Source organism: Lethenteron reissneri, chromosome 53, assembly GCF_015708825.2.
Source record: "Lethenteron reissneri isolate LAM-NWPU_2019-01 chromosome 53, ASM1570882v1, whole genome shotgun sequence".
Taxonomy (NCBI): Eukaryota; Metazoa; Chordata; class Hyperoartia; order Petromyzontiformes; family Petromyzontidae; genus Lethenteron; species Lethenteron reissneri.
The window spans coordinates 1,714,026-1,724,998 of NC_083831.1; the positions used below are offsets into that span (position 1 = coordinate 1,714,026).

Consider the following 10,973-nt stretch of genomic DNA (forward strand, 5'->3'; position numbering starts at 1 on the left):
CTTTAAGAATAATAACTGTTTTGATTGTGTTTTTTTATCGCCGTATAATCTTTCAAGTATCTTTCAGTCATAATCGCCGCACGTACTCGCATCCTCTACAGAATATTCAACTGTCCCGTGACCCAAGGTGTTAACAACGTGATAAGGGTTGCGTATGGTCAATAAGGAGTGCGGTACTGCGTGAACAATATTGAGTATAATCATTCATTAACGTTAAAGTTTTCTTAGCATAATATTTGCATATTTCAACGACTCTCTCTCTCTCACTAACAACCATCGCGTTATGCGGGATCCATGTGCAGTTGTCAAAGTGAAATCAGACAATCGTTGATGATACTGTATTGATGCCGTATTGACGTTCCGGGATTGAGAGTTCGCATACTATATCATAGTTAAGGTTGAATTAGTAATAAATTGATCAATACAGAAGTGGTTGTGTGATTCTTTCCTGAAATCTATGCATAAGATCTGCTTCTGCGTTGAGATTTGAACTTGGTGACCTTAATAAACACACTAATACATACTCAGTAAATGTTAAAGCGATAACGGGGTGAACCGGGGTCTGGTTATCATAACGACTTGCGTTATCATAATTACACCCACTCGCATAATTAATACGATTACCTCTCGAATTGGCATAATTAAAATGTGCGTAATTACATAATTAACATATTTCCGGATAATTACACATTTGGCCAAATTTCATTAATTATTATTATTTCCACTGAATATTCATAACCCACACGTACAACATAATAATTCACCCACGCACGCATACAACATAACAAATTTTCATAACCAACATATACAACACACTCCACTCTCCCCCTCACTCCACATTAACCCTCTCACTCCACATTAACCCTCTCACTCCACTCTCCCCTCACTCCACATTAACCCTCTCACTCCACTCTCCCTCCCACTCCACATTAACCCTCTCACTCCACATTAACCCTCTCACTCCACTCTCCCTCTCACTCCACTCTCCCCCTCACTCCACATTAACCCTCTCACACCACATTAACCCTCTCACTCCACTCTCTCTCTCACTCCACCCTCTCTCTCCCCCCCTCACTCCACATTAACCCTCTCACTCCACTCTCCCCTCACTCCACATTAACCCTCTCACTTCACATTAACCCCCTCACTCCACTCTCCCTCTCACTCCACATTAACCCTCTCACTCCACATTTACCCTCTCACTCCACATTAACCCTCTCACTCCACCCAGTCTTTCCCCCCCCCCTCACTCCACATTTACCCTCTCCCGCTCTCCCTCTCACGTCATTTAGACTCTCCCCTCACTTCACATTAACCCCTCCCGCTCCCCCTCCTCACTCCGCCTTAATTCTCTCGCTCTCACTTCACTTTGACTCTCTCACTCTCACTCGAAGTGTTTTGCTCTTCCCTCTCAACGAACTAAGACTCTCTCCTTCACTGAAACTCTCCTCCGGCCAGGGTCTGACCACGTTACACCGACTCCAGACCGCACAGGTACGATCCAACAACCACCACAACTACCACCGCTACAACTGCCACAACCACAACAACAACGAGCAGCACAATCACGACCACAACCAACGCGATCAAAACCTCAACAATCACGATATTTCTACCACGTGTCCTTCACTCTACCCTGTGTCCTAGACTCGTGTCCTAGACTCTACCACGTGACTCCACCCCGTGTCCGTGACTCTACCACGTGACCTAGACTCTACCCTGAGTCCTACACTCTAACCTGTTCTAAACTCTACTCCGTGTTTTAAACTCTACCCCGTGTTTTAAACTCTACCCCGTGTTTTAATCTCTACCCCGTGATCTAGACTCTACCCTGTGTTCTAAACTCTACCCCGTGTTTTAATCTCTACCCCGTGATCTAGACTCTACCCTGTGTTCTAAACTCTACCCCGTGTTTTAAACTCTACCCCGTGATCTAGACTCTACCCCGTGTTCTAAACTCTACCCCGTGTTTTCAACTCTACCCCGTGATCTAGACTCTACCCTGTGCTCATCACGGCGTCGATCGCGATGGGCCCAATCTCCGCTTTGGCCCTCCTCGCCCTCAGCGCCGCGCTGCCCCAGGACCCCGCGACCCCGGGCTGCCACCTTTACCGTGAGTCGCCACCACCGGGTGGAGCCGCCGCTGGGTGGAGGCTCCCGCGGGAGGGGGTAGCTGGGTGGGGGGAGGAGCCCGCAGAGCCCCGTCTAGGAACTCGTCTAGCGGGCAAGGCGCTGAGAAGTGGCTCAGAGAATCGACGACTCCTTACACTGCAGTGTGGGCTAGGCAACATCCGACTGTGGGCTCGCACGCCTGTCCCTCCCGACTCACTTTTAACTTAAATAGCTACGGGCTGTTTTTTTAACCCCATATACAATATGAATGATTAGCCTATAACTCTACTATATGTATATTATTATTCTACATATGTAGTGTCGTCTGTGCGTGTGGGTGTCGTGCATCGCACACACTGCCAGCCGGAGACGAGGTGGTCGCAGCAGGCACCCCTCTGCCCTCTTCATTCGTTGCTGTTGTTGCCGAGCTCACGCCACCACTCGGGACCCCCCCCCCCCCTCTCTCTCTCTGACACACGACCCCGCTGCCGCGTGCCGAGCCCCAGACAAGACCCTGTCCGCGTTGCACCGACGGCTTCGACCGCGCGATGATCGGGTGAAGGCGGCAGCGGCAACGACGACGATGGCGTCTACGAGACGGGTCCACTCCCAGAACCGGCAGCCAGGAGCTCTCGCTCTCCGCTGCTTTTATTCCCCTCGGCGCGGCTTGGCTCCGCCCTAGCCGCGCCTCCCTTCTCGAACCCTCTAGAGGGTTCCAGCCTCCCTTCTCGAACCCTCTAGAGGGTTCCAGCCTCTCTTCTCGAACCCTCTAGAGGGTTCCAGCCTCCCTTCCCGAACCCTCTAGAGGGTTCCAGCCTCTCTTCTCGAACCCTCTAGAGGGTTCCAGCTTCCCTTCTCGAACCCTCTAGAGGGTTCCAGGGGCTTCCACACGAGGTCTATTGTGACCCTTGCCCCAGTTCCTCCACCCTGCCGGCACACACACACACACCGCGTGTACGCTCAGCGGCGTGTGCGCTAAGTGCCCACCTGCAGTTGCTGCTGCTGTCCAGCAGTCAGCGCTATGTCACTACACACATATATTATTAGTATACAACAATATGTAGGCTATAACTACATATTATTGTATGCTCTATATATAAGATACCACTGGTGGGCCTCACTCCTTTCTCCCGACTCACTTTTAACTGAAATAGCTACGCGATGTTTTTAACCCCGTATATAACAATAATAATATGTGAAGCTATAACTCTACTGTATATATTATTTTGGTTTGCTGCACCGTGTATTGGGGTTTAGAGCAAGACAGTCTGACAATGAAAGTGTTAATACGATAAAAGATGTAAAGGAAACGATGCTCACAATCTAGTTGTCGTGCGTCTTGCTTGCATGGCGGGCCCCATCGGTCTAGGGTTTCTTCAAAAAGGGGTTGTGGATCTCCCAACGTCATTGCTGCTCTCTTGACGCGATAGCCAAATGCGTCAATGGGGTCTTGCTCCACGGTAGAGCGCAGGCGATTTTTAATGAATGTTGAATTTAAGTTGATATTTGTTTACCTGTTGTCTCTGGGGGACCTCATTGTGGCCGACTGGACCCCTATCGGTCGCATCACGCTTGGAGTGAAGGGGGCGGGGAAGGAATCCCCTGGACATCACTCAGAGAAGCAACGAGATGCCCCCACCTCCCTCCCCTCCCTCCCCCCCTCCCCGGAGTCAGGCTGCAGCCCAGCCCTGGCACGCTGGGGGCGCTGGCGGTGTTACCGGGTCGGGGCCAAGGAGATGGAGGTGCACCAATGGATTCTTGAAAATGTGCACGTGGGGAGATTTTGAGTTGTCACTCTCCCCCCAATACGTATGCGGCGTGGGTTTTGCCTTCCGCGAGAAAGCAAAATCCTCGCGGTGGTAATTTTCCAAACCTCCCTGTGGAGCGGGGCCCTGCTGAAATGTTTTGTTGATAATTCCAAGACTCTGTGAGGCTTCCCCAGGCTAATAGGCGCTCTGTGAGTATTGCAAAATTCACGGAGCACTATTTCTTAAAATCTTCTTCCTGGGTAATACCGCTTGTTGGAAAGTGTACAGCGGTTGTCCTATGGATAAACTCGACCCCACCATAGGAATGTGGAATGTCCACGCCCTGCCTCGGGGCTGTAAACGGGACGATGTGCACCGCTCATTCGAGCTGGAACGTCACTTCGACTCAATTATTTGTCAGTCACGAGGATTGATTGACCAAACTTCACCACGCTGGTCAGTGCGGGTTGGTGAATTACCCCGTTGTATGTTAACCTACCCAGTGGCAATGAGACAAATCGCACTGTGAGCCAGGTGCCAGCTGTGAGCTATGGGAGTCTGGGGGTCTATGTGAGTCTCTAGGCTGATGCAAGCTGCCCCGTGGGCTATGGGAGTCTGGGGGTCTATGTGAGTCTCTGGACTGGTGGCAGCTGTGAGCTATGGGAGTCTGGAGGTCTATGTAAGTCTCTAGGCTGGTGTCAGCTGTGAGCTATGGGAGTCTGGGGGTCTATGTGAGTCTCTGGACTGGTAGCAGCTGTGAGCTATGGGAGTCTGGGGGTCTATGTGAGTCTGGGCTGGTGACTGCTGTGAGTTATGGGAGTCTGGGGGTCTATGCGAGTCTCTGGGCTGGTGCCTGCTGTGAGTTATGGGAGTCTGGAGGTCTATGTGAGTTTTTGGACTGGTGGCTGCTGTGAGCTATGGGAGTCTGGAGGTCTATGTGAGTCTCTGGGCTGGTGCTTGCTGTGAGCTATGGGAGTCTGGGGGTCTATGTGAGTCTCTGGACTGGTGCCTGCTGTGAGCTATGGGAGTCTGGGGGTCTATGTGAGTCTCTGGACTGGTGCCTGCTGTGAGCTATGGGAGTCTGGGGGTCTATGTGAGTCTCTGGGCTGGTGGCAGCTGTGGGCTATGGGATTCTGGGGGTCTATGCGAGTCTCTGGACTGGTGCCTGCTGTGAGCTATGGGAATCTGGGGGTCTATGTGAGTCTCTGGGCTGGTGGCTGCTGTGAGCTATGGGAGTCTGGGGGTCTATGTGAGTCTCTGGGCTGGTGGCAGCTGTGAGCTATGGGAGTCTGGGGGTCTATGTGAGTCTCTGGGCTGGTGCCTGCTGTGAGCTATGGGAGTCTGGGGTCTATGCGAGTCTCTGGGCTGGTGGCAGCTGTGAGCTATGGGAGTCTGGGGGTCTATGTGAGTCTCTGGGCTGGTGGCAGCTGTGAGGTATGGGAGTCTGGGGGCCTATGTGAGTCTCTGGGCTGGTGACAGCTGTGAGCTATGGGAGTCTGGGGGTCTATGTGAGTCTCTGGGCTGGTGGCAGCTGTGAGGTATGGGAGTCTGGGGGTCTATGTGAGTCTCTGGGCTGGTGGCAGCTGTGAGCTGTGGGAGGCTGGGGGTCTATGTGAGTCTCTGGGCTGGTGGCAGCTGCCCCGTTTGATTTACCCCCCTTCCCCCCCCGCAGCGTTCGAAGTGGCGGTGGCGGTGGTGGCGCGTGGCGGCCGCTGGAGCTGCCCGGCGCGTCTGAGCGCCTGCGTGGGCTTCTGCGAGTCGAGCGCCTTCCCCTCGCGCTTCTCGGTGCTGCGCGCCTCCGGCTACCGGCACAACGTCACCTCGGTGGCGCAGTGCTGCACCGTGAGCCGCCTCGAGAAGGTAGCGGAGGGGGGGGGGGCACCACCGGCACCTCGCGGCTCCGCGGGCCACGCGACGGCTCGCGCCGCTCGTAACCGCGTGCCACGTACCACGTGCCATGTACCACGTGCCCACGTACCACGTGGCCTCACACTACGTGCCCACACACCACGTGCCCACACACCACGTACCACGTGCCCATGTACCACGTGGCCTCACACCACATACCACGTACCACGTGCCCATGTACCACGTGGCCAAGTCCGGTTGGCTTGGCAGAAGACGAGAACACGTCCATAATCGAGTGGTCTGTTTCGCGATTGTTTGGGTTTAGATCGCCTCGATGTGAATGAGTCTTTTGTAAAAAAGAAAATATGAATTCGTGGTTTAACGACGCATTTATATTTACACGATCTAACCCAAATTAAAAACTGCTGGTGTGGATTATATTGGTCGCGACAGCCCTACGACCACTGTCACTGCATGTGAAACTGACAAACTGACGATAACACAGTAGGTGATGATGATGATAATGGTGATGATGATGATAATGGTGATGATGATAATGATGGTGATGATAATGATGGTGATGATGGTGGTGATGATGATGATGGTGATAATGACGGTGATGATGGTGGTGATGATGGTGATGATGATGTGGTGTGTATGTGATGGTGTGTACGTGATGGTGTGTGTGTGATGTGTGTATGTGATGGTGTATGTGTGATGGTGTATGTGTGATGGTGTGTGTGTGATGGTGTGTGTGATGGTGTGTGTGTGATGGTGTATGTGTGTGATGGTGTGTGTGTGATGTGTGTATGTGATGGTGTATGTGTGATGGTGTGTGTGTGATGGTGTGTATGTGATGGTGTGTGTGTGATGGTGTGTGTGTGATGGTGTGTGTGATGGTGTGTGTGATGGTGGGTGTGATGGTGTGTGTGATGGGGTGTGTGATGGTGTGTGTGTGATGGTGTGTGTGATGGTGTGTGTGTTATGGTGTGTGTGTGATGGTGTGTGTGTGATGGTGCTACTCTAGGTGCGGGTGCCGTGTGGTGATGACGGGGACTGGGTGGAGGCGTTCACGGCCCGGAGCTGCCAGTGCGACACGTGCCGCCTCTCGCGCTACTGAGCAGCCCGCATCACCTCCTCCTCCTCCAACACCTCCTCCTCCAACACCTCCTCCTCCACCTCCTCCACCTCCTCCTCCAACACCTCCTCCTCCACCACCTCCTCCGCAAAATCGCCCACACAGTCACACACAAAGACCACAGCAACCATCTTGATTTGAAACAGCAACACTCACCCACTCACTCACTCACCCACTCACTCACTCACCCACCCACTCACCCACTCACCACACTGCAGCTTTCAATAACACTCACCCACTCACTCACTCATCCACTCACTCACCCACTCACCACACTGCAACTCACAACGACACTCACTCACTCACCCACTCACCACACTGCAGCTCTCAATAACACTCACTTACCCACTGATCAACTCACTCGTCCACTCACTCATCCACTCAACACACTGCAGGTCACAACGACGCTCACCCACTCACCCACTCACTCACCCACTCACCCACTCACTCATCCACTCACCACACTGCAGGTTACAACGATACTCACACAATCACCCACTCACCACACTACAACTCATAACGACACTCACTCACCCACTCACCACACTGCAACTCACTGAGTGTCACAAGGACACTCACTCATCCACTCACTCATCCACTCACCACACTACAACTCACAACGGCACTCACTCACTCACCCACTCACCAGACTGCAGCTCTCAATAACACTCACTCACCCACTAATCTACTCACTCACCAACTCACCACACTGCAGCTCACAAGGACACTCACTCATCCACTCACTCATCCACTCACCACACTGCAACTCACAACGACATTCACTCACTCACCCACTCATCCACTCACTCACAGCACGGTACACGAGGTGGTGGGTGGCCAGAACCACGGCCGGCCGTCTTTGTCTCCTTATTGGCGATGTTTACACAACGCACCAGGTACTCATTTGAGGCTGAGTCGACCTAGGGGAGGCCCAGGACCGATTCAGATAATCGTCACCGGTGTTGGCCGTGAGTGGGAATCGAACTCGGGTCGCTAACCGCTACACTAGCGCTTGTGGGGAGCGGTGGTGCAGCGGTTAGCGCTACCCTGTGCTACGAACCCAGCTACCCGAGTTCGATTCCTGTTCACGGCCAACACCGGTGACAATTATCTGAACCGATCCTGGGCCTTCCCTCGGTCGACTCAGCATCAAATGACTACTTGGTGCGGTGTGTAAACATCGCCACTAGGGAGACAAAGGTGGCTGGGCGTGGTGTCGGCCACCCACCCCCTCGTGTGCTGTGCCGGCCTTCATAGGTGCTCGCTAACAGCACTTGCCCCTACAGTCTGTTAAGACTATGCTGGGGATCTTTGTCCACACACACACTCACACACACACTCACGCACACTCACACACATTCACACACACATTCAACAACAACAACCGCCATTCGCCACGAAGTGGCGGTGACGTTACCACGATAGCTTGTGCCAGGCTATGTGCACCTTGAGGCCACGTGAAGTGTCGAACGCCCGCTGGCAAGGAGGTCACGGGGCAGACCCAGGTGCCACGGGTCGACTGACTGAGATGACTGAGATCACTCACACACTCACACACACTCACACACTCATACACTCATACACTCACACACTCACACACACTCACACACACACTCTCACACACACACTCTCACCCTCACACCCTCACACCCTCACACCCTCACACACTAAACAAAGACAAAGATAACAAAGATCCCCTATATAGCCTTAACAGACTGTAGGGGCAAGTGCTGTTAGCGAGCACCTATGAAGGCCGGAACGGTACACGAGGGGGTGGGTGGCCAGCACCACGCCCTACCGCCTTTGTCTCCCCAGTGGCGATGTTTACACAGCGCACCAGGTACTCATTTAAGGCTGAGTCGACCTAGGGGGAGGCCCAGGACCTGTTCAGATAATCGTCACTGGTGTTGGCCGTGAGCGGGAATCGAACCCGGGTCGCCAGGTTCATAGCGCAGCGCGCTAACCGCTACACTACCGCTCCCCACAACACGCACTCACACATACATACAAACACACTCACACACACTCACACACACTCTCACACACTTACACACATTCACACACACTCACACACACTCACACACACACATACTCACGCACACTCACACACACACACTCACATACAAACACACTCACACACACTCACACACACTCACACACAAAGACAAAGACGGAGACAAAGACAAGCGCCACAGCAGCGCGTCTCCGCCTTTGTCTCCCCGGCGCTCGTTGTGCACCCACCGAACCGCGCGCTCATTTGAGGCCGAGTCGACCTAGACGAGGTTCCGCGGCGCGCTCAGTGACTCCACGCAAAGAACTCCACGTTGGTTCGCGCGCACCACGCGAGGCGATTGTTGCAGCTCGCGGGGGGGGGAGGGGGGGGGCACGGGAGGACGGCGAGTTGCTCAACGCGCCCTGAAGACGTCAATAAAGAAACCATCGAACCCGTGCCGTCTGTACCCGTGCCGTCTGTACCCGTGCCATATATACCCGTGCCGTCTGTACCCGTGCGGTATGTACCCGTGCCGTCTGTACTCGTGCCATCTATACCCGTGCCGAGCCCCGTGCTGTCTGTGCCCGTGCCGTCTGTACCCGTGCCATATATACCCGTGCCGAGCCCCGTGCTGTCTGTACCCGTGCCGTCTGTACCCGTGCTGTCTGTACCCGTGCTGTCTGTACCCGTGCCATCTATACCCGTGCCGTCTGTACCCGTGCCGTGCTGAGCCCCGTGCTGTCTGTACCCGTGCCGTCTGTACCCGTGCCGTCTGTACCCGTGCCATCTGTACCCGTGCCATCTGTACCCGCGCTGAGCCCCATGCTGTCTGTACCCGTGCCGTCTGTACCCGCGCCGTCTGTACCCGTGCTGTCTGTACCCGTGCCATCTATACCCGTGCCGTCTGTACCCGTGCCGTGCTGAGCCCCGTGCTGTCTGTACCCGTGCCATCAATACCCGTGCCGTCTGTACTCGTGCCGTGCTGAGCCCCGTGCTGTCTGTACCCGTGCCGTCTGTACCCGTGCCGTCTGTACCCGTGCCATCTGTACCCGCGCTGAGCCCAGTGCTGTCTGTACCCGTGCCATCTGTACCCGCGCCGTCTGTACCCGTGCCGTGCTGAACCCCCTGCTGTCTGTACCCGTGCCGTCTGTACCCGTGCCATCTGCACCCGTGACATCTGTACCCGTGCCATCTGTACCCGCGCTGAACCCCGTGCTGTCTGTAACAGTGCCGTCTGTACCCGTGCCATCTGTACCCGTGCTGAGCCCCGTGCTGTCTGTACCCGTGCTGTCTGTACCCGTGCCATCTGTACCCGTGCCATCTGTATCCGTGCTGAGCCCCGTGCTGTCTATACCCGTGCCGAGCCCCGTGCCGTCTGTACCCGTGCCATCTGTACCCGTGCTGAGCCCCGTGCTGTCTATACCCGTGCAATCTGTACCCGTGCCGAGCCCCGTGCTGTCTGTACCCGTGCCGTCTGTACCTGTGCCATCTGTACCCGTGCCGTCTGTACCCGTGCCATCTATACCCGTGCCATCTGTACCCGTGCCATCTGTACCCGTGCCATCTGTACCCGTGCCGTGCTGAGCCCCGTGCCGTCTGTACCCGTGCCGTCTGTACCCGTGCCGTTTGTACCCGTGCCGTCTGTACCCGTGCCGAGCCGAGTGCTGTCTGTACCCGTGCTGTCTGTACCCATGCTGTCTGTACCCGTGCTGAGCCCCGTGCCGTCTGTACCCGTGCCGTCTGTACCCGTGCCGTGCTGAGTCCCGTGTTGTCTGTACCCGTGCTGAGCCCCGTGCCGTCTGTACCCGTGCCGTCTGTACCCGTGCTGAGCCCCGTGCCGTCTGTACCCGTGCCATCTGTACCCATGCTGAGGCCCGTGCCATCTGTACCCGTGCCGTCTGTACCCGTGCTGAGCCCTGTGCCGTCTGTACCCGTGCCATCTATACCCGTGCCGAGCCCCGTGCCATCTGTACCCGTGCCATCTGTACCCGTGCTGAAGCCCGTGCCGTCTGTATCCGTGCCATCTATACCCGTGCCATCTGTACCCGTGCCATCTGTACCCGTGCCGTGCTGAGCCCCGTGCCGTCTGTACCCGTGCCGTCTGTACCCGTGCCGTCTGTACCCGTGCCGAACC

The 10,973-nt window shown here is 55.1% G+C and overlaps 1 protein-coding gene across 1 annotated transcript; it reads left to right on the forward strand.

The window, feature by feature from the left end:
- The first annotated feature begins 1,375 nt into the window (after positions 1 to 1,375).
- LOC133356360 (glycoprotein hormone alpha-2-like) lies at positions 1,376 to 6,870 on the forward strand. Its single transcript, XM_061573838.1, has 4 exons — positions 1,376 to 1,494; positions 1,995 to 2,113; positions 5,533 to 5,720; positions 6,736 to 6,870. Exons 2-4 carry the CDS (start codon positions 2,029 to 2,031, stop codon positions 6,826 to 6,828), a joined length of 366 nt encoding a protein of 121 aa, XP_061429822.1. The 5' UTR covers positions 1,376 to 1,494; positions 1,995 to 2,028; the 3' UTR covers positions 6,829 to 6,870.
- Positions 6,871 to 10,973: the final 4,103 nt, after the last annotated feature.

What these genes read in the sequence shown, in the direction of transcription:
- LOC133356360 (XM_061573838.1), top strand. Translation starts at nt 2,029, where the DNA reads ATGGGCCCAATCTCCGCTTTGGCCCTCCTCGCCCTCAGCGCCGCGCTG. An exon ending in CCCGGGCTGCCACCTTTACC is followed by an intron (nt 2,114 to 5,532) that starts GTGAGTCGCCAC and finishes CCCCCCCCGCAG; the next exon opens with CGTTCGAAGTGGCGGTGGCG. An exon ending in CCGTGAGCCGCCTCGAGAAG is followed by an intron (nt 5,721 to 6,735) that starts GTAGCGGAGGGG and finishes GTGCTACTCTAG; the next exon opens with GTGCGGGTGCCGTGTGGTGA.